General features: G+C 36.0%; 1 protein-coding gene across 1 annotated transcript; it reads left to right on the top strand.

Annotated features, from left to right (window-relative positions):
• Positions 1-3,705: 3,705 nt before the first annotated feature.
• wdr46 (WD repeat domain 46) lies at positions 3,706-19,239 on the top strand. The gene is made up of 14 exons (XM_051904119.1): positions 3,706-3,852; positions 4,747-4,893; positions 5,326-5,406; positions 6,040-6,152; positions 9,636-9,723; positions 10,206-10,267; positions 10,668-10,772; positions 11,719-11,869; positions 12,622-12,857; positions 14,268-14,421; positions 15,759-15,909; positions 16,825-17,015; positions 18,378-18,491; positions 18,914-19,239. The coding sequence occupies exons 1-14, from the start codon at positions 3,790-3,792 to the stop codon at positions 19,028-19,030; spliced, it is 1,773 nt and encodes a 590-aa protein (XP_051760079.1). The 5' UTR covers positions 3,706-3,789; the 3' UTR covers positions 19,031-19,239.
• Positions 19,240-24,101: the final 4,862 nt, after the last annotated feature.

Genomic DNA, 24,101 nt, shown 5'->3' on the forward strand with positions numbered 1-24,101 from the left:
TCTTTGTTGATCCTTCTCGTCTCTTTCTGTTTTTAAGGTTGGTGTTATCGCTGCAAAATGTGTATATTTGCCATAACATTTTGTAACTGACTAATATATTTTTAATGAACTTGAGACATAACTAAATCTCTATCCATTCATATTAAATAAGACTTTCCTGTTTTTATCTCTTACAAATTTAGAGAAATAATGCATTGTATTTTATAGACAAATTTCTTGTTTCTTTGATAGCATTTCTTCTTTTATTTTTGAAAACATTCTATTTTATGAATCATTATTTTTCATAATTCACATAACTACACTCATAGATAATACAACGAAACTCCACTTTATCAATGGCTTTCTCTTAGTGGTCAATTAAAGACAATCATGTCATGCATTATCTTTCTTTGGCATTTGTTTTCCTACGGCCTTGTCCCAATTGGCACACTTCATATGCACTTACAGTCTTGTGGACTTAAAGGGACAGTTCACCCAAAAATGAAAAATCTGTTATCATTTAGTCACCCTCAAGTTGTTCCAAACCTGTATGAATTTGTTTCTTCTGCTGAACACAAAAGAAGATATTTTGAAGAATATGGGTAACCAAACAGTTGATGGACCCCGTTGACTTCCATAGTATAGAGAAAAAAATATACTGGGGTCCATTTATGAATGGCAGTGCTGGTAGGTCACATGATAATGACAACATGGCGAATGTAGTACGTCTGGATTACATTAATCCTACGCAATTCATACTATATACCTTCTGATGGCTGCTGACAGTGTCATGTGCTCGGTTCTTGTACTCTTGGATCTCAGTGCTGCTTTTGACATGGTTGACCATAGCATCCTCTTAGAGAGATTGAGGTACTGGGTAGGGGTATACGCCACTGTTTTAGACTGGTTTTTATCTTATTTGTCAGATAGGAGGTTCTGCGTGTCCTTGAATAATTGCACGTCTTCTTATTCCACTGTGAAGTATGGTGTGCCACAGGGCTCGGTCTTGGGACCAATTTTATTTTCATTAGATATGCTTCCTTTAGGGTACATTATTCAAAGACATGGGGCCCTATTTTAATGATCTAAGCGCATAGTCTTAAGTGCATGGTGCAGGTGCACTTAGGGCATGTCCGAATCCACTTTTGCTATATTTTAACGATGGAAAAAATGGTCCAAAAGGGTTGTACCTAGTCTCTTAATGAGTCATGGTTGTGTTTTGGGAGTAACGTTGCTATTTACATGGCGGAATTAGGGAAGTTCACGAGTGTATGGCTGTGTTCGAAATTGCATCATAATACTCTTACTATTTCTGCAGTATCCAGTATGTATACTGTGTGTAGTATGCAAATATTCTGCATGCGTAGAATACCCGGATGACCTACTATATTTGACTATATATTTTACTGAAATCAGTATGGAAGCTGTGTTCGGAATCGTATACTACCATATTGCAGCATGCAATGTGTATACTGTGGCTGTGTTCAGAATGCACACCAACTTACTGCTTACTACCCAGTACACAGTGCATACTTCCTACTATATTTTTAAGAGTAGTGTGTAAAATAATATACAGTATGTCTGAAAGTGGAGTTAAACTCAGCCCACGAGTGTTTACAGTGCCATTTGGGCCTATAATCTCTTCCTTGTTCCTTGTTCCTTGTTCCTGCACTCTTTGTGTGGATTCTTTCACAGAAGAAAGAGTCAGGCTGTACAAAGATTAAACATTACACTTCTTTATTATATAATTGGGTGTTTTATTATGTAATCATGAGGTAAGGTTTTTTCACTAGAGTTTTCTTGTGTCATTGTAACTTTCCTTTTTCTTCTAATCTCTTACATTAAGCAACAATAGAGCAGTGTGTTAGACCCAGCAGGAAGTCTGAGAACATTTGAGAGAAACACAACGAATGAATGATGATCCATTTCAGTGATTTCTCTATGATTATTGTACAATCTTATTTCATTCAAATATAAAGATACAAAAATAAAATAGATTTTTCAATATCAACTAAAACGCCAGGGTATTAAAAAAAGAACAGATCTTTAAGCGGCGTCTCCCAACTGATTTCTCAGTGTTACACTGCGATGTGGATCTTAAATCACTTTTGTTGAAAAAAAAAAAAAAACGATAAAAAGTCTAGAAGCAAATTTCAAGATTTAAATTACTGTAAATACAGTTTTGTAAAATTACATGCAATAAACTTTAAAAATGCAGAGCGCATTTTACAGTCACAATTAATTAAATTACCATGGGCTATATTGTAGGTTATATTATAGCCTACTGTTGATCATTTTTCATTAAACAGTAGAAAAACAGATCAATTGTGTCAAAATAGACTACATTAAAAACAACCTTTCTGATTATTCTCTATAAATTTAGGTCTTTTTATTGAAGTGTGAATTCCAACGCAACACTTTAGTTTTAATGTAGTAAGAAGTAAGTATCTAAACATTTATTATTTGACTGTTTTATAATGGCCTAAAATGTTTAAAGGGGGACAATTATGCCCCTTTTACAAGATGTAATATAAGTCTCTGGTGTCCCCAGAATGTGTTTGTGAAGTTTCAGCTCAAAATACCCCACAGATCATTCATTATAGCTGGTCAAATTTGCCCCTATTTGGATGTGAGCAAAAACACGCCGTTTTTGTGTGTGTCCCTTTAAATGCAAATGAGCTGCTGCTCCCGGCCCCCTTTCCAGAAGAGGGTGGGGCTTTAACAGCTCACGCTTCGGTCGCTCAACAACAACAAAGCTGGAGAATCTCACGCAGACAAAATGAGGATTGTCAGTAACGGTGTTCAGCCTTACATTGTTCAAACCGGAGTCGACACTGATGGAGAGACTCAGGAAGAAGTTACAACTTTTAGAATGAAACTGGACGTTTCTGAATGGTTAGTGGATAAATTTATGTAGTTGCTGTGGAGTTGATTCAACTCATCCACTAGCATGTGTCGTCATGGTAATCTTTTGTGCAAATCCAGCGTTGAATTGACCCTCGTTTGTGAAGCAGTCCGGCGTAAGATGACGGCATGACAACAACACTCTACTACAACAACTCTTCCTCTTCTCTAAAGCAGCCCAACATGGCCTCACCCCCTTTGTTGTGTGTTCTCGGGGGCGGGGTTTATGTAAATTTCAGGGTTTGTGATGTCACCAACCCGGGAAGAAGCTCGTTGTAGTCCCTACCAGCCGTTTGTTGTAGTCCTTAAACAAAGAATTCTGTAAAAGAAAATATCTCCCTTTGCATTGAACTTTTTTGATCATCGTAACTTTGCAGATGTTGTTTCTGCTCAAACAGCAACATTACACACTAACTAAAGCTAAAAAAGTGAAATCATAATCAACCACCCCTTTAACGACCAACAGATATCCAGTGATGCAAAAAACTAAACTGTTTTATCAAATGTTGCCGTTTTGAAAATATATATATAATTTACATAAGTCATATAATTCATAACTGAATGTGACGAAGTTTGTGTTTTTGAGATATTACATATAGGAATAAGAGTGAATGTGTGCATATTTTAAAGTAAAATATTATTTGCAAATAATTTAAATTGATTACTTCACGAAAACAATTTGACAACAAAACCGTTTTTATTTATCCCTTAGATCCCCTTTGAACCTTATTTAATTCCTTTATATATTTAATAAAATTAAATAAATAAAGGAATATTCAAGACATCATTACAGGACAAATGCTCCACACTCCAGATCGGCAGGTGGCGATAATGTACCTTTAAGCTGTTTGACAATCGCCAATACACGTTAGAAGAGGAATTAGGCTACAGTCCTGTAAAACAAAAATGGCGGCGCCAATGCCGGAGGGTTTGCCGAGCACACACGTGGAGAAAAAGAATAAGAAAAAGGTAAACATTATCAATCACTGCTCTGGTTACAACAGTAGTCGCTTTTCACATAGCGCTATAAATGTCTTTGTTGATGTTGGAAACTCACTGTAAAGATACTGTAATGTTGTCATCATCGCTCAACTCATGGCTTCTTGATTTAACGGCTTTATAAAATTATACTTCTTGATCTTTTCGGCAGAATGTAAGATTAAATCTATCGCTTGCAATGTGTACCGTGTGGTTGATGGTATATCATATTAACCGAACTATATTATTTACATACTTCAGGGAGTTTCAGTAACATGAAAACACATCTTCTGTAATGAGCATGTTTTGAATTAATATTCATTAAGGAAAAAATCCTTATTGAATAATGAAGTTCTTGAAAAGAGAAATTAATCTTGCATCATTATTTATTAGAAGAAAAATATCTTAATAAAACATTTTCACTGCTTATTAATATTTAAAAAAGCCTTTTGTCCACTAAAACAAAAGCCACCAAATCATTTGCAGAGACTTATTACTGTTTTTATTTCTAAGAACTTGTTTTTGTTTTTTGTTTTTTTGGTTACACTTTATTTTCATACATTTAAGTACTGAGTAATATTAATTAAATTACTTATTACATGTAATTATATATAATTTATACATATTACATGTAATGTGTAACAAGGACACTGTAAAATAAAGTGTTGCCAGTTTTTCTTTATCATGGACAGTCTTATTTATCATTTATCCACCAAGGTAAACATTGTAAATACTGTATACCATTCAGAGACAGTTGTTGTCTTTGTCATTTGTATTTGTTTCCCATGCAAGACATTTATTCCTGATAGAAAATGTAAAAAAGAAAACATTTATGAACTGATTTCTGAAAACATTTATCGATGTGTTTGGCTTTTCCTCACTCAGCCCTTAAAACGCTATTGGGAGGAAGCAGAAAAACCCGACCAAAGGAAACCAGAGGAAGAACAGAGTAAAGCTGCGCAGAACCAGAATAAAGCAAGAGTACAAAAAAGGCCATTTGAAAGGAAGAATTATGAACGTTACAAACCAGAGGTAAGAGTTTGTTTCTCCATTCAGTGACTGTAGTTTATGCCATTAATATCTTGAAATCAGATCAATGCTTATAATGATTAACATTGTTTGTGGCTTTTAAAGGGGCACAAAGTCATTTTAGTTTGTTGCACCTGTCCTGACATCTATCAGCACATGTGGAGCATCACACAAATACTAGTACTCATGTGCGAGTAATTTGGATGAATTAATTTGCTGTTATTTCTTTAGAAAAACTTAATTTAAACTTTATTTAGGGCTTTCACAGTTTGATTCTTACATGTTTTGATCATGATTAATCTTCACAAATGAATACAACTTTTATGAATTTTGGAGCCTGAATACAATTAGCAGAAGTCAAAAGCTAAATGAAGGCTATGAACGAACAACACCACGGTCACATGCCCTTCTCATCGGATCATATTGTTTATTTAGGTACTGGACCCTTTTCCTGATCAGGCTCCTGTTCCAAGAGAACGGCTCCAGAAGTTTAAGAGAGGAGAGAAACACAAAATGGTGAGTCCAGATTCTACGTACATGGAGAATTATACTTCTGACCAAATGCAGTCCTGTGTATTTTAACATTGTCTGTTCAGCATATAGAAATAGATGTAAGTCGCAATCAGGGATGGGTAATATGATCAAACTTATATCACTTTGAGAATTAATAGGAAGTAATATTTTTACAATACCAAAATGATAGAGCCCAGTAAGGTTTCATACATCTCAAGACCAATTTCGATACCACAGAAATAAAATATTTACCTCAAAATATACTGAGAACCATCAGAAAATATAACACAAAACACCCTAATGTACATTACTGTTGACAACAATATAAAAGCGACAAAACTATTTCAATAAAATATAATCCTGTGAGATCACGCATGGACTTCTGGGAATGTCCTTTTACTGGTTTTCACAGTAAATTTATATATCACTGTTTCTAATCTTTTAGATTGTTCTGTCACATCAGTTTCTCATTCACCAAACGTTCATACGCCCTTGCTCGTGTGGTGATTTAGATTAGCTGATGCATTCGGCCCCCGTTCTTGGCAGATTTTGTGAGATTCACCCCAATAACTCTGACACATTGTCTGAATCTATATATAAGGACTGCATTTCTTTCTCTCTGTTGTGATGTGTCAGCCTCCAGGAGCCCTGAGGAAGCTGAAAACGGCCATCGTGTTCTCGGAGACGATGTCTAAACTCGCTCAGGATGAGGCAGCAAGATATGATCTCCTGCTTCCAGAGGATGCTGGGTAATGTAGTTCACACATTGTGGCAGATGAAAAGAAGAATGACAGAAATATGATTAACTCTTTCCCTACCATTGACGAGTTCTCTTGTCTTTTATGAGAAAGCCCTTCCCTGCCATAGACGAGATTTTACAGCTTTCCGTGTTTTCACTGTAATACAGTAGAGGGCGTTATTACACATCTTCTGAAAGAGTGCTGAATCTCCTGATCAAAACACAGGTGAAGAAAATGCAGAAACAAGCGATAGCATTTGTAGTCATAGGCATATGTAAAATAACGCGATCATCAAACATTAAACAGCATATAAATCAAATCTGCCTAACGTTACTGAATGAAATGAACACAGGAAGTGGTTAGGACTGTGAAGCTTTGAGGGTGTTGGACTCAATCTTCTACTCCATCTGTTTTTTGATCATCGTTTTGAATCCGATCCAGATGTAGTCTTTGACAAAAACGTGATTTTTCTCAGCTTTTTGCTCAATGTTGCTTTTTTATGAAACTCGCCCACATTTAAATGAAGAGTTCATTTGCAAAAACAGATAACTCCGTTTTTATTAATTCTCATAAATGTTTTTTTTTTATTATTATTGTGCATTCCAAGTAATATCAGTCAAACTGCAGTTGAGTTGTTTTGATTAAGTAATAATAACTAAAAAAAAATACAGGTAACTTACAAAATTAAAGTTAATTGAAAGTATTTTTTTTTTTTATGTATTAAAAGTTTGTCTTTTAGCAAAAGCAGATAACTCCACGTTTCATGTTTCGGAGTTAAATAAAACCAAGTAATTGCATTTAAAACACTCAAACACACGTGTACACACACACACACACTCTCACACACTAACAGATGAGAACACAAACATATGCGCACACACACGCAGGTTTGTTTTGCTATCTTAGTGAGGACATTGCATGGACTTCCATTGATTTTATATCAGGTCAATGATATTTTCTATCACCTAAACCTACCTATCACAGAAATGTGTGCAAAACACTAGATTTAAATAAAAACATAATTTGGTTAATTTATAAGCCTTGTTAACTAGTAAGGACTAGACAAATGTCCTCACCAGTGGGTTGTCAAAGTATTTCACAATATAAGTGAGAACAAAGTTTGAGCATGTAAGACTTGTATAGTGTACAGGGAGTTGCAGGAGTCGAAATTATAAATCCTCGATCACTTTTAGTCAGCTTTGACGAAACTCCCCTCAGCTAGCGCGTCTTTTCGAAGTGACTAGCAGCCTTTTCACCTGACCTGAATACTGCACGCTGATTCGCTAAAACTGGCTTATCGGGTTGTGTTCACAAAGAGCAAGGGTGCTTGTCGGTTTATGCTGTGAAATGTGAACTTGCTATGCCTTGACAGTGAACAATACCAGGTTTTCTGACAAAATGTATTTAGGGTTCAGAACGTGCTATATGTGGAGAATAACGCACAGCAGTTCATTTTTATTTATTTTTTTTAAATGAGGCATTTATCGTTTTTTGCAGTTTAACTATTCAAGTGTTGATACAAAAAACAATGCATGAAGCTAGAATAAAATATATATTTTTTTGTTTGTTTAAAAGCAGAGGGTCTGTTCTTTATTTTGATATATTGCATGTTCAGATATTTATACAAAATATTCTGTGTGGCATGAAACTCGCTCTCTCACTAATGCATTCATATAAATGTAATCTTTACTGTGCTACTTTATCTGTATCTGATTTAGAACGAGCAGAAATCTGTGAGAAATATAACGACCTAAAGACAAAAGAACCGATGAAAATGAGCTGTTATGTAGGAGCAATAGGCTGTGGGCAGCGCTGTCTCATATGTCATAGCTGTGCACAAGGCGACCCGTGTTCCAGTCTCAGCTCGAGGTTCAGGCTTATTTGTTCATTAATGATGCCATCAGCGACTTGTCAACGTCGACTCGACTTTCGTCACATAAATGTCGACTTAAAAAAATTCTGAAGTCGTTCAGTTAAGAAAACCCCAAGTGTGCTGTTATAAATGTTAATATCTGTGGAAACACATCATCACAGCCTGTGAAAAGGATCCATTATCCACCAGTCCTTCCAATGCAAAAGTGAGCTGTTTCCTGTGAATGTGCGAGACTTCTGATTCATTAGTCGCTATAGCTAAAAAAACTAGAAGGATAACAAGTGCAGTAAACTAAATTTGCACTACAAACCAGTGTGTTTATGATTTTGATAATAAAAATATGATGACAAATACCAGTTTGCAGTATCAAGCAGCATAACGGACAATGGAAAAGGTGGATAGGTAAATAACTAGAAGATGGATCATGTCTTAGGGTAGTTTACTTCAGAGGTATTCAGTGCCCTTATTGATGTGGATCCAGTAAGTGTGACATATACAACAAATGTGGAAACAAAACATCTTAACAAAAAAATAACCTTGTACAGCCATACCTTTGCAAGCACAGACTGTTTTTTTTTGTTCAATCAGTCATTAATTTATATATTTAGCATCAAACAATCTATCTAATCTTTTTTTTTTTTTTTTTTTTTAAACAGTAAAAAAAATGTTACGATAATAGAATAAAAGATCAAATTAAAAAATGATTGCACAACCACCCAGTAGGTGGTGATGCACACTAACAAAGTAAATTGTTGTTAAACAAAAGTACTGTAGTATGGCATCATGAGTAAGAAAGGTTTTGGTTAGTCAACTGAGAGTTTGAGGTTTATGTGAGGTAAGTTAACCCTGCTTTCTGTAATTTGCCCCAGAAGCCTCGCACGTTCAAGTTACAAACGTTGTTACAAACAAATGTCTTCAAGCACTTGAATCCCTAAAGACTGATCACCCCATAATTGTTGAAATCTTAACTAAATTCAATCTTTTAAAGAAGGAAAACTTTAATAATATTTTTTGCTGGGTTCCAAGTCACATTGGACTTACTGGTAATGAGAGAGCGGACACGGCTGACAGGACCTGGAAATATCTTACTGTCAAATACCACCTTCTGATTTTAAAGCAGTAATTAATTTATATATCACTAACAAGTGGCCGAAAGAATGGGATGGAAATAAAAATAAGCTGTATGAAATAAACCCTAGTATAAAAAGAAGTACCTTCCATAACTTCAAATCAAGACATGATCAAGTCGTCTTCACTAGGTGTAGACTGGGGCACTCAAGACTTACCCATGGGTTTTTATTAATAGGCGAAGTTCCTTCTTTATGTCTCTCATGTCAAGTTCCTTTGACCATTAAGCATATTCTGTTGAATTGTAATTTTTATGAAAGCGCTTTTATTCAGAAACATGCCTGCATGGAATATTTCAAAATGTATCACCTGAATGTATTTTTAGATTTTCTATCTTATGTTAAGTTGAAATGTTTTATATAATTATGTAAATTTTATTATATTTGATATTGACCTTTTTGTTTGCCATGTAAATAGCCATGATGCTAACATGGCGTAAAAACTTAATAAACAAACACACATAGAGCTAATATCTGTCTGCCTGTCATCAGCTTCCTGGAGGGAGACAAGGATGAAGACACATGTACAATCTCTCAAGATGACATAGCAGATGCTGTTGACATCACTTCTGGATCGAAGGTGAATTTATTTGAGCTCTAGAAACTGCAGCAAGGCCAATAATAAACAGTAGAGCTTGTTGACAATCAGTATGGTTAATCAAGTATGTAGTGCCCCTTACACATACAGTCTTTACTGGTAAATTAACATTTAGAGATTGTATGTGAACCGGATCTTTTCAGGAATACCAGTAAATCAGAATATGGTTACCAGTATGAGTATGTATGAGGTCAGGACGCGCTGACGTCTGAAGTCTGCTTTGGGCCAATCTTAACGCTCTGACGGAGATGTGATTACTCCGTGCTGTTTACACTGAACTCAGCTGCTTTTGAATAGTTTTTCATTTAGAAATATTTTTTGTTAAATATGATATTTAGAAAGTGAACAAGCATAAATGGTATTGCACAGATTTTTACAGACCTTTGCCAACTACAGTATTTATGTCCTGCTGCAGTCAGAGATTCACTTCATTTGGTGTGTTATTTCTTTTTCTCTCCCCACAGTACTTCAACTTGCATCTTTCCCAGTTTGGGCCATATAGGCTTGACTACAGCAAAAATGGACGGTATGTGCTAAAGGATTTATACGTATTATGTATTCTAGTTCAGAATGGATGAGTAGATACTTATATTAAAAGGGTGAGTAACGAATATGAATGTCTGATATGATGAAAGGGTAAAACCTTTAGAAATCTACTTAAACATGTCAAGTTAAAAAGTTATTTAATTTACCATTTAACAACCATAATTAATCTTATTAATCTGAGTCAAAATCAAATGATCAGATTTTAAGAAGAAAAAAAAGTCTGTTCTTTTTCTTTATGATCTCTGGACATCAATGTACTATGGACATTTTAATCCAGAAATTGAAAATGTGTTAATTATAGAAGAGGTTTATTAAAATTGCCTTTTTATTGTATTTATTTTTTTAAAATATGATCCATAACAATTATTTGTCTGCAACAGGCATCTGCTATTGGGTGGAAAGAAAGGTCATGTGGCCTGCATCGACTGGCATTCCAAAGACCTAATGTGTGAGATGAATGTCATGGAAACGGTGAATGATGTCAAGTAAGTGCACATTCATTAAGACGCATCTATTGATTTCTGTCGCACGTTATGAATTCTGATGCACAATTATGAATTGGTTTTTATCCCTTTCAGAATTTTCTAAGCTAAGCATTTTGTTGTTATTGTAAGTGCACGCAAATAAAAAATGCGCATTATTCTTATCTGTATGACCAAAAATTGAGTATTTTAAGTTGTTTCCGCTGTTATCAGGGGAAAAAAATGCCAGTGATCGCGCCTGCGCCTCCATGTCTTGCAGTAAGCACGCTATACTTCAGCTTCCACACTCCGTACAAACACTTGGATATGCGGCTAATAATAGCGCACAGAGTGAACGGCCATGTGAAGTTGCTACTACTTGCGTGTTTCAAATGATAAGCCATATTTGAGGTCGATAGATGATAGGCAAATGTTTAGATTTCCTGCCCGACATACTGTAATTACCACAAGGACCCCCCATTAACGATCTGTCCCTCACGGACTGCGTGACTTCACTTCCTGTGGAGTTCTCCTGTGGACGAACCAACTAATAAAATTTTGGTCGACTATTAGAAGGCAGCCTTACTTTTTAATCGCATTTCCATAAAAATGTGAATATTCTGATATATCGTTTTCGACCAAAATTTTCAGAATACTGTGGGGGGGTTTTTATACATTTTTACTGCTTTCACCCACCCCATCTGATCCGTTTCCTCAGCCAAAGCAAAGCTGCATAACAAAAACACTGACTGCATTCAAGCTTTTTTCTGGGCATCTCTTGAGGCAGAACAGGAAGTTCTTTTTATTGGACAGACACATTTGAAATCATTTTTAAAGTCAGTCCAGATTTAGTTTATATAGGGTTTTTATCACTATACATGCATGTCTTACACCCCTGTGAGTTAGTAATGAGTAATTCTCTCCGTCTGGTCCCATTTAAAGCTCACTCTGCTCATCGTTCTCCCTCCAGGTGGCTTCACACAGAGTCCATGTTTGCTGTGGCACAGAAGAGATGGCTCTACATCTATGACTCTAAAGGTGTGGAGCTCCACTGCATCAAGAAGTTCAACGACGTCTTGAAAATGCAGTTTCTGCCCTACCACTTCCTACTCGCCACTGCGGTGCGTCAACAAATGCTTTTGGCAAAACTTTGAACTTTTTTAAGTCTTTATTAACCTTGCAGCCAATTCCAATTAGATATTTCACTGTTATTTCAAAAGTAATGAAAAAGTGCGTTGTTCAGTTTCCATGTACAGCTTATTCAATTCAGGCTATTCCAGAGTTTAGGAGCCAAATGTGAGAAAGCTCTACCTCCTTCAGTAGACTTTGATATCCTCAGTCCTATGAACAGAGTTTTGTGACCTTAAAGAGAATGATGGATTGTAGCTTGATATAAGGCCCTAAATGGTCCTTAAACAATCTTCTAAGCAAGCTGCAATATTTCTAATCAATACAGAATTTAACAGGTACCCAATGTTGAGATTATAAAATTAGGGTGATATAATTGACCTGGTAAGAACTCTAGCAGCTGCTTTTTTGGACTAAATGTAGTGTGTTTATTGAAGATGTGAAGTGCATTGCAACAATCCAGTCTTGAGGACAGTTTCTGTCACATATTGCACCCTGATCTTTAAAGAGGATCTATTATGCCCTTTTACAAAGTCTTGATTTTGTTTGCCTGAATGTTCAAAAAACACATTATTTTCCCCAAATTCTCCATTGTTCCAGCTTGTCTCTTCCCTAGACTGAAATAAAGGCGTTTCAGGGAGTTTCAGACAATCCAAGTGTTTGTGTATGAAAAACAGATCTTTCCCATTTGTATTTCATCCTTACAGTTTTTCTATGTGTCAATAATAATGTTTTCACCTTTCAGAGTGCCACAGGGTTTCTGCAATATCTGGATGTGTCGATTGGTAAAGAGATCGCAGCCATCTGCACAAAAATGGGGCGGCTGGATGTGATGGCACAGAATCCCTATAACGCAGTAATTCACCTGGGTCACCCAAATGGCACCGTCACTCTGTGGTCACCCAACCAGAAAGAGCCACTCGTGAAGCTGTTGTGTCATCGGGGGGCTGTTCGCTCCTTAACGGTGGATAAAACCGGCATGTGAGTATCACTGGGTGAGAGTGGCAGTTCTTGTGCTTTCTGTGGGTATTGTAAACACTATATGGCAGTTTTTCAGAAAAAGAAATCCCACTATGATCATAGCTGGAAAAAAAAGTGAGACAAAACCGCAAAATTTGGACCAATTATCTGAGTGGCCCACTGTGGCCTTCACGTTTGCTTCACATTTTATTAAAGTTTGGCATGAAACAGAAGTCTTTTCTTACCTATTGTGATGTATATCCAAGTGAAACGACTTCTGGAACAAGAACACATGTACGGCGGGGCTTGATTTTGTCCATGGGGAATTGATTGGATGGTTGTGGTTTGCTATTGGTTGTTCTCATGCGAGTGACAGGTTGCCCCGCCCTCATCATCAGAGAAGAGATGTCGCTGCAAGAGGGAAGGGAAGCTAAATGATGAATTTAGAAAAATAATGATGTGCATGGGAAGTCATTTATAATAAATACTGAAATATTCCATAAACTACATTTTTCCATTTTGATTTCATGGTGACTTTAAAAGCTGCAGTACAGAAGATTTAGCCCTCTAGTGGTTAAGGTGTAAAACTGCAAAACTGTTGTTTTGACTCTTTGTAATAATAATGTTACAAAAGTTAGGCAGCGCTGATATTGGACGCAGTGATTGCTAGATATCTTTCTGTTGGGCAAGATAAAGGCCATCTCTGGGCAAAGATGAACAACGTGAGAATGACACTTCACATTTTGATATCTGCCCTTCGATCAAATTTTATTTCCTGTATTTTACTAAATGTTATTCCACATCCTGCCCAAGCTTATCTTCTAAACAATATGCAAATTAAAGGCTATGAAAACAAATATAGTGAATCTAGGAAGGCTACTATTTACATAATGTGCAAAAAAGGATCGAGTTTTAAACCTACATTCAATGTCATCAACAAATATTTTAGCAAAATGTATATTTTAGTCAGAATTATTGCGCTTGCATTCTGTCATGGTAGTTTTGGTGAAATCTGCAAAGTTTAACAGACCGTCAGGACGAGCATTTATGCAAAATGAAAATGGATAAGTGAATTTCTAACATTTACAGTTAGGGATATAACCGTAAAATGTAAGATATTAACTGGGTTAAACATTTAAAAGCACACCTGACAGTCAAGCAGAATTATGTTCTTTAAATATGTTTGTGATTCAAACAAAGAATTTTCATGTTTGGGACAATTTGGGTCGTGAACTTTTCCTGCAGCATCTCGTTCTGTGTCTTTGCTATTTTTCAGATGCGTTTTGTCCATACGTGACTATCGAATGTTTTCTGTGTCAAATTTGTCTGTTATTTTCATTATTGATTATTGATTTATTTGTTGCAGCCCTAGATCATACCTTACAAGACCCTTCATTTAGACTAATAAAATGCTGTATTTGTTTATTGCAGGTACATGGTGACGTCAGGTCTGGACAGGAAGCTAAAGGTGTATGACATCAGAGCGTTTAAAAACCTTCACTCCTGTTTCCTTCCTGCTGGAGCCTCTTGCCTGTCTCTGAGCCAGAGAGGACTGCTTAGTGCTGCTACTGGAGATGTCGTACAGGTAGTGTACATGCACACATGACACAATCAACAATCGCAATCAACTGTGGATCAACATCAACAGTCTTAACCCAAGCCTTAAAAATAACCTATTCCTGAATCAGACCAGCACATATTAATTTGCAATTATACCAAAACAAATCACAAGTCAAGTCACCTTTATTTCTATTGTTTCTAAGCAGCTTCACAATAATAAACAGGAAAATAACAGAATCAAATTCTGCTGTAAAGCAGCTCTAAAAAGACAGTAGTGTCATTATTTAGCTCAATTCAGTTCAGTAACTGTAATTTTCATCAATTATGAAAGTTCATTTCAGCGATCAGCAGCTCTACTGAAGACAATAGTGTCATTATTCACTTTGAGTCACTTCAGTGTTGATTCAGATCAATAACAGTGTCGATGTTGCAAAATTCATCACTTACCCCAACTAAGCAAGACAAAGTCAGTGGGGAACTGCTTCGCATTAAACTTTAGATAGAGACATTCCTTTATTTCTACACAAAGACAAAACAGCATGCAATATAAGATTGAACAGTATTGAATTAAATTGAATATGTTATATAGGAACAATAATAATATGAAAGAGATAAAGAGACCGCTGCACATACACATAAGTTGCAGTTAGGAACGGTACACAGTAATTCAGTATTGTAATATTAGATTAATTTCTAAATTGTAATATTGAAACAAGCATTTTCTATAAAGCTGCTTTGAAACAATATTTGTGAAAAGCACTATACAAATAAACTTGAATTAATATTGAATTAATAAAGCTGCTATTAAGCCTCGTTCAGACTGTCAGTCCAAATCTGATTTTTGTGCATATCAGATTGGAATCTGATCAGATTCAGTAAGTGTGAACAGAAAAAAAAAATCACATGAAATGCGATTTTTACAAATCCGTTTTGAAATTCTATTCAAATGGCATTTCTGGAAATCCGTTTCAGTCTGACCGCTCTGATCAGATTTCACATTTATTTCACGTTTATGTAACTTTCTCACACCATGTAAAACGTAAACATGTCAGACGCTGTTATATAGGAAACATGCTGAAAGTCTCTGCAGAAACAAGGTTGTTTGTTGAGCCGGTCAAGCGGAAAATTACAATATAATGGAGACGTTTTGAGACTGACGGAGACGACAGCACACAATTTGTAAATAAGAAACATCTGTATTGCACGTTGCTGTAGTTTTTATACCTACCAACACACCATCATTGCCATAGAAACCAATGCAGATATTCTGGAAAACGAAAACACGCCACTGGACACACAAATCTGATCTGGACAGTCAATAATAATCAATCAGATTTGAACTGACAGTGCATGTATCCATAGGTTTATCGGGACGTTTGTGGAAGCAATCCTTTATCCAAACCCTACATGGCTCACCGCCTTCGAGGGCAAGTTTGCGGTGTTGCATACTGCCCTTTTGAGGATGTTCTGGGAATCGGACATGGACAGGGCTTCACCAGCATGATCGTACCAGGTAAGACACAATACATCAAAGTTCACACAAAAGACATGTTCACTCCTTCATTCCTGGAGTCTTACACTGGACACATGCAGTTGTTAACTAAGCTTTTTATATCAAGAAAAGGAGACAGTCAGATTCCACCCTTGATTTGAGACTAGTAATAAACTCTTATATTAATAACAAGTGGCATATTGAATGGGATGAATGCCACGGAAATAAGTTATATGAAATAAATCCTACTTTAAGAAGGTTTTTGTTAGTAATTTGAAATCTAGGTATGATCAAGATGTTTTGTTAGGTGCCATTTGGGTCCTTCAGGATTCACACATGGCTATTTATTGAAAGGTGAAGAACTGTCATCCTTTCCTTGTCGAACTCCATTGACTGATGAACATTTTACTGGACAGTTTTTAATATAAATAGAAAACATTTTTATTCAGATATATTTGAAAGAGGATCACCTGAATGTTTTTTAGAATTGTCTTGTATTAATCTTAAATGTCTTATATAGCTTTTTGTTAAAGGGTTAGTTCACTCAAAAATGAAAATTCTGTCATTAATTCCTCACCCTCATGTCGTTCCACACCCGTAGGACCTTCGTTCATCTTCAGAACACAAATTAAGATATTTTTGATAAAAATCCGATGGCTCAGTGAGGCCTGCATTGCCAGCAAGACAATTAACGCTTTCAATGCCCAGAAAGCTACTAAAGACATATTTAAAACAGTTCATGTGATTACAGTGGTTCAACCTTAATGTTATGAAGACTCCTTCATAACATTACTCTGAACCATTGATTCGAAACAAAATACTCATAAATCTTCCAAGAGATAATCGGTGTAATTCCGATCTGGCATAACATTATGACCACTGACATGTGAAGTGAATAAGTCACTTCGCTTCAGATTCTTGAATGTGTCTCTCCAGGTGCCGGAGAACCGAATTTTGATGCCCTTGATGCAAACCCTTACCGCAGCTCTAAGCAGAGACAGGAGTGGGAGGTCAAGGCTCTGCTGGAGAAGGTGCAGCCTGAGCTGATATGTTTGGACCCGGGACAGCTGGGTAAAGTGGACCAGGCCACCTTTGAGGAGAAGCACAAGAGACGGGTTGAGAGGCTGGTAAGTTCAGCACTGGTAACTGCACCAAATACATATGGGGGAGAACAAAGTAAGCAGGAATTAGCAGTGGGCAAAATGACTGAAATTAACATTTTATTTCATGATATATAGCTTTTTTTTTTTTTTTAATTTGTTATTAAAAATATACAGAGCCCTAAAGGGACATGGTGAAGGAAAGCACATGAAATGGGGAAAAAATTAAGAAACAAATAAATATATGAAATATTTTTTCCTCCCATCTCATATTTTTCCCATCATGTCTCTTTTGAGGCTTCATAAAAATAAGAAGCAAATTACAAACAATAGAACAAAGATGCAAATTAGATCAAGTAAGTTTTTTTGTTTTTTTTTTTTAGGTTCAGTAGTTTTATTGAACATGTATTAAGAGATACTGCAGAAATTGAATAATCAGATGTAAAAATACTGCATAGTATGAATTATTTATCAATTGATTCTTACTAAAGACACAGAAGTTATTCAGTCAAGAGCAGTGAGTGTTTTTCTCTTTGTGGTTTAATTAACATTAATGACAGTTTTCACCCTGTTTGCGTTCCCTTCAGACATCACCGACTGTGTTTATGTGAATACTCCACACAGCTTATTGTGCTTTATAACTCTCTTTAACCTCAAGCACATTCATGCATGTTTCTTTATCACTCTAATTTGTCAAAAACTAAAGTAGCACTGTGCTACGCATATAATTACTTGGTGTAGAAGTTCACTGTGAAATATGTGAATAAATTACATTTTTAAATAAAAATATGAACATAAATCAGTTGCTTACACATAAAAACAAATTGACGCACTATTCTACTTCCAAGTCGAATCTTTAAATTTTCCATAAAGTAGCCACGGTTTAATATTCAGAGTATTTGAATGTTGTGAAAAAACAAAACATTATGGTTCCCTGTGGCGAAATAGGGTAGAATAGGTACATAACATCCCAATGCTGATCACAAGAAGTGACAAATGAGGCAACTTGTTTGCCGTAAGCTGCAACTTGTGAATGGAGATTCCTGGTATTTGTGGATGGGAATGTGGGCTGCTGCAGTTGCTGAATTTGTCTCTGAATTCATATACAGTAGACGAGAGGTCTGAAGGACCCGATCTAACCAATCGGCTACTCAAGATTTGCCATAGAGTGCCAATAGTGATAGGAATTTGGCCTGTGTGTTACCTTATATTCATACCCCAGTGAAACAAGACGTTATGGCTTCCTACTTATGGCCTGGAGTGTAATATAGACAATTCTATAGGGTTCACAAACATTCAAGCAGCACTGTATATACCAAGGGTGCCAATATTAGTGATAAAAATCAGTTTGATGTCATTAGTTCTGACTTTGTCTTGTCTTTGTTTCAGGGCTTTGATCCATTGGGAAAAGCGCCATTTAAACCCAGAGTAAAGCAGAAAGGAAGAAGCTCGGCTGGTGCCGTGGAAAAAATAAAGAGAAAAGTCGCCTATGAGGATCAGAGGGTATTTCCTTTTTTTTTTTTTTTTTTTTTTTTTTTTTTTGTGATGTATTTGCATTTTCTAGCTAAGAAACACCTGAAAATGTTTGCAAAGCAAATGCCACTTGATACTGAGGTTAGTTAAAATCACTAATACCACAGTACTAGACTTTGATGTGTTTGGAGGCGTCTCACACCGTTTGAGCCACAGACATGGTGACACCTCGTGTAGCTTGTTGAGCATGTTTGCTAAGGAGGAGAGGTTACTTCTCTAACCAAGCTGACTAAAATTTTTGGCTTGACAATAGTAAATTTTAGGGTACCATATCTAGAGGCCAGGATATGCACAGCAAAAAGTCTTTGTTAAACTTGCCCACAATCCTCTCTCAGTTTAGTGTTTCTCTTTTACTCTGTTCACATCACTTCCTCTCCATTTTGATTCTGCAGGATGTAATTCGACAGTCTATTCAAGAGAAAATGGAAAGACAGAAAGAGCTGGAAGAGAAGGCCAAAGAAAAGAAAGAGTTAGAAACGAAGACAACTCTTGACCGTTTCAGGAAGTAGAGCGAAGATCCCTGACTGCTGTGAACATGAGGACTAACTCATAGGAGAATACAGGATTCATACGGGCTCGTCTGTTGCGCGTTTGAGGATGCTGTTGTACAAGAAATTTTTATAACAAAACCTCTGGATGTCTTCTAGTGTTGCATGATTGTGTACAAAACAAAGCTTTTTGCTTGTTTAATAAAATACCTATTATATCTACAAGAAAATGCACATGAATTTATCTCTAAAGACCCAGTTTAAAACAACGCTCCATCCACACTAGCTTTTTCCACAAGCTTTTTGCAAAAGTTTTGTCCATATTGAGATCTTATTGCACATGTGTAAAATGTAATAAAATCGCCCTGAGATGATAGTGAGAGACGATAGTGATAACGTTTTTATCTGACATATTTAATATGAAATATGTCAAAATATGTTTTTACATTATAAATACTTTTTCACAACGTTGCAGAAATGTATTTATAACGTTTTTATCACGTCTCCTTGCAAAGTTTTAGAAATGTACTTACCACATCCAAACTGGTACTTCACATGCTGCCATCAAAATGTTTTCTTTACGGTGTTAGCTTTGTAAGTAAAATGACTTTAATATAAAACAATATTATAACTGCATAGTAAAAGAAATAGATTAATTAAGTGGCCTTTTTATATTTCTTTATTATTTGTCATGGGTTATGATGTCGCAAGTTAATATTTCTGCAAATCTGAATATTCATCTTATTACCAGCACACTTTTACAGTACCTGTAGGCTGACCTCTGGTTGCTGTCTATTTTATAAGCCTACATTAACATATGTAGGCCTAATAACTTATACTACACACAAATTTAGTCATTCATTGTATGCATTCACAAAATATAAAAAGCAATATGATAGAGGTAGTTCACAAAAAAAACAACTCATTTACTCATTCTTGCATTATTCCAATCTAAACCTGTATGACTTTCTTTCCTCTGTTGAACACAAAGAGAGGTGTTTTACAGAATGTTAACCGTAATTACCATTCACTTTCTTTGGTTCAAAAAAGTGAATGGTGAATAAGGAACATTATGCTTAATTTCTCCAGATCGTCTAACAGTCACAAGTTTGGAATAACAAAAGTGTTCAATGATAACTGCTTTTTCATTTAGCGGTTTTGGAAAGTAAAATGAAATTCCAGGACTTTTTTTAAGTTTTATTTTTTTTAAAGGACTTACAATCAGAGATCTCAAAAAAAAAAAAAAAAAAATTAAACAAGGTAAATAGATATATAAAAATACACCAATAAAACAAAATGGTACAAATAAAGTACAGCACATGCAAATTATGCAATGATGATGCAAATATGAGAACATTAACAAATTCCAAGAAATTTCAGTGCCAGATGTTATAACAAGAAAAAACAGCTTTTCAAGTATAAAATGTAAAGTTTTTCATTTTAACTAGTTACAAATCATTTTATAGCAATTATTATAATAATTACATTATCTAATTACTTGCTTGCACTAAAACTAATGCTTATATTTTAAAGATTTTTCTTCAACACAAATTAAGGGCATCCAAAATAATATTGGCATACCCGATTTTAAGAAACGGTCTGTGTTAGCGATTTTTCAGCGCTTTCATTGCAGGTTATGTTATGCCAGTAGGTGGCAGCAAGGGACCGTCTTAATGCTTGTTCGAGATGCATTGGCGCTGTGCAGACCCATCGGTGTATGATGTCAAAGTACCGCGAGAGCGATATAAAAGCATAAAGAGTCACATGCTTTTTTTTTCTGCCAACAATTACAAAACAGAAACAAAAAAGTGCTAGGGTTAAAGGCACAAAAATATATAATACAATATCAACCAAATGAGAAAGTAAATAAAAACAAAAGTAAATAAATAATAATAAAAGGCTTTGCTATTTCACAAAATCTTAAATGCAGCTCTGGAGATGAATACGAGAATGCTAAACTTTTTGAGGAAAACAGGGCTTTGTCACAGGATATGATGTTTTTTTTTTCTTCCCTTTATTCTCTTCCCTCACCAAGAAAGAGTTATATTGTAAACCTGAAATCTGATCCACACTCCAAAGCAGTGGGTGGCAGTAATGCACCAAAAGCTGGATGCCAACACTACGAGACAGTCCCACAATGAGCTTTCCTCAGGACGTGCTGTTTCTGGGTCTGTAGCTTTAAATGCTAATGAGGAGGAGAGAGGCGGGGCAAGGTGGAGGGTGGGTGTGGTCTTAACCAGCTTGCGGCCACGGTACCATGCGCTAATGTTGACAGTGGATGTATCGCAATGGCTCGTAGACACGCAGTCGTTCAAGCGTTTCAGTTCGACCCAGAGTCCGATCCGGATGGAGAAGCACCGGATGAAGAAGCTGCAACTCAGCGGCTACAGCAGGACGTCTCAGAGTGGTTAGTTTAAAATTAATTATCATTAAATTTTAGTTTAAAATGTATTAACATGTAGCTAATGCTAGCCTAAACAAACGAGCTTGATAAAAAATAAATAAATAAAACTCATTTTAGAAGATGATTTCAGACGGCACTTAGAGGCTTTTGCATCTGAAGTCTTCAATTACATCAAGCTCTGCAATCTGTAAATGTGGATATCGCGTGCACCATAACACCAACAGCAGAACGGTTATCCAAACAACAAAAAAGAAATGTACAATACTCACATTACAGTGTGTGTATTGAGACACATACTTGATGCTATCTACCTTTACATTATTAACTGGGCTGTTAGCGGCAGAGCTAATGGTACAACTACATTCTAAGGATAACAAGCTAGATAACCATATACAGTAAAGCAAAAGAATTGTATAGTGTTAGTTGACTTGTCCGAGGTTTGTAGCTGTGCCAAGAAGAGTTGGTATGGGGAAGATTCCAGATTCCAGATTGGGTCGTCTGAGCTTTCATTTTCTCAAACGCGAAGCAAAACACCCAGGGCTCGGTTTACACCCATCGCCTTTTCTAGCCACTGGGCGACCATAAGCAGGCTAGGGGAACTCATATTAATGTTAAAAAACCTCACAAAGTGAAATTTTCATGCCATGGGACCTTTAACATTTATGTTCGTGATAGAGGATTCCAGAGCTCATGGTCAGTGGCATTCGGACCGGAGTTTGAACCTCTGCTCAATGATATAAGCAGGAATCCCCTGCGAGCCGTCCCAGTGCAGTGCGCGGGAAAGCTCTACTCTATGACTGTGTTCTAAGAGATGGGGCTCGAGATTCGCAGGGTAGGAAGGGGGTAGTGATGCTGGGTGCAACTAAAAATGTCTGGTGAGGTCCGGTTGGCAAGTTACCGAAATATCATATCGCATCTTATCAACTGCTTATGTCCTGAACTGCCATTTTCTTGAGAAGGGAATGTCTGCAGCCCAGAGATTTCCAAATGGGGGTGGGAGCTCCAAAATAGGGCGTGGCTTCCTTCCATTGACAGACAGGCACATGACATGCACGTGATTTTTTTTTCCCCCAATCCAGTTAAGCACAAACTCCACCCCGCAGTTGATTCTAAAGATTTCATTGGTCATGTCAATCACAGAGCTGATTTCATACAGTGCTATGCTACAACAAATGCTAAAACCTAAACCTACCCTACACCCTAACCCTAACCAGTGCAATTTACTGCAAGGCGGGATTTGTGCTGAATAATGTGCTAAAGAAAATGGCAGTTTGCCTGAGGCCAAAGCCTGCTGCCGTCCACCATAATGGGCAGGAGCAAGGAACGGGGGACTCCTGCTGGCTGCCCAAACCCGCAGGAGCCGTCGCCATCCACCAGGCAGTGGAGGAGTGTCGAACCGTCCACCGAGGGCTATCCAGCATCGCAGAGGAGTTCACCCAGCTGGTGCACCACCAGCCTCGTTTTGTTCCCATGGCTCTCGGCCTCGCCATGCTTGCCACAATGTTATTGGCCAATATATAACTCTATAAAATCTTGGGTAACACTTTAATTTAAGGGGCCACTTCTCACTAATAACTGTTTATTATCATGCATATTACTAGCATATTGGCTGTTTATTAGTACTTATAAAGCACATATTAATGCCTTATTCTGCATGACAATATTCTACATCCCTTAATCCTACACTATACCTAAACTTAAACACAACAAAAACTACTAATAAGCAGTAAATTAGTAGTTTATTAAGGCAAACGTTGTAGTTAATAGTTAATTAATAGTCAGAACTGGACCTTGAAATAAAGTGTTACCAAATCTTCTAACTTGTAAAACTTGTTTAAAATTTTTAAAATAATAATAAAAAAACAATCTTATGTTTTTAAAAGTAAAATGAACATGTTTATTAAAAGCAATAATAATTGAAATAACTATATCATAATTTAAATAATAATGTAAATAATTGAAATCCCCAAAATATATTTTTATGTTTGGGTTTATTATAGACATTCCCATTTGTCATTTTCATAAATATGCACATTTAAATTATATATTATATATATATATATTGTTAATGCCTATGATCATTTTTTTTTTACATATCACATATTGATATTAATTTTACTAGGGGTATTTTATAAATGTAATAAACTTAGATCTTTATATATTCAAAGGATGTTTGTGTGATAATAATATATCAATATAATATAATGACACTCCTGTATTAAAAATGCAGTCGGCTCCGGTCCCACAATATGATGTCATATCCTTCACGGTCACAGGACATATCACCACACATGATGAACATCAGTATAAGTCACTGTTTGTATTTAATTACCAAGAGGAAACACATATGAGAAAATGATCCTGTTACCAAATCCTGTTCAAACAAACAGTACAAACTTTGAGATGTATGCGTTGATATTGATGGTTTGTGTGTGTTTAGCCAAATGATCCATCAAAAATAACAAGATCATTTATACTAAATACATTCAAAACTCTTTATTTATTGCTCAAAATGAATTTATACATTTCTTCACAATAAGTTATACAGTATAGTGATTAATACTTACCGAAACAAACATATTTACATTATCTGATGTAAATCTTGGTAAATATCAAGCAAAGATGTGGGATGTGTTTCTTTTGTTTGAACTTCAAATAATTGAATTTCAGGGAAATAGTAACGTGACC

The sequence above is a fragment of the Ctenopharyngodon idella genome, chromosome 8 (genome assembly GCF_019924925.1).
Source record: "Ctenopharyngodon idella isolate HZGC_01 chromosome 8, HZGC01, whole genome shotgun sequence".
NCBI classification, from domain to species: Eukaryota; Metazoa; Chordata; class Actinopteri; order Cypriniformes; family Xenocyprididae; genus Ctenopharyngodon; species Ctenopharyngodon idella.

Excerpts from the sequence above, each read along its gene's own strand:
- wdr46 (XM_051904119.1), top strand. The coding sequence starts at position 3,790 with ATGGCGGCGCCAATGCCGGAGGGTTTGCCGAGCACACACGTGGAGAAA. Across the intron at positions 9,724-10,205 it reads ACATCACTTCTGGATCGAAG|TACTTCAACTTGCATCTTTC; the intron begins GTGAATTTATTT and ends CTCTCCCCACAG. Across the intron at positions 15,910-16,824 it reads CACCAGCATGATCGTACCAG|GTGCCGGAGAACCGAATTTT; the intron begins GTAAGACACAAT and ends GTGTCTCTCCAG.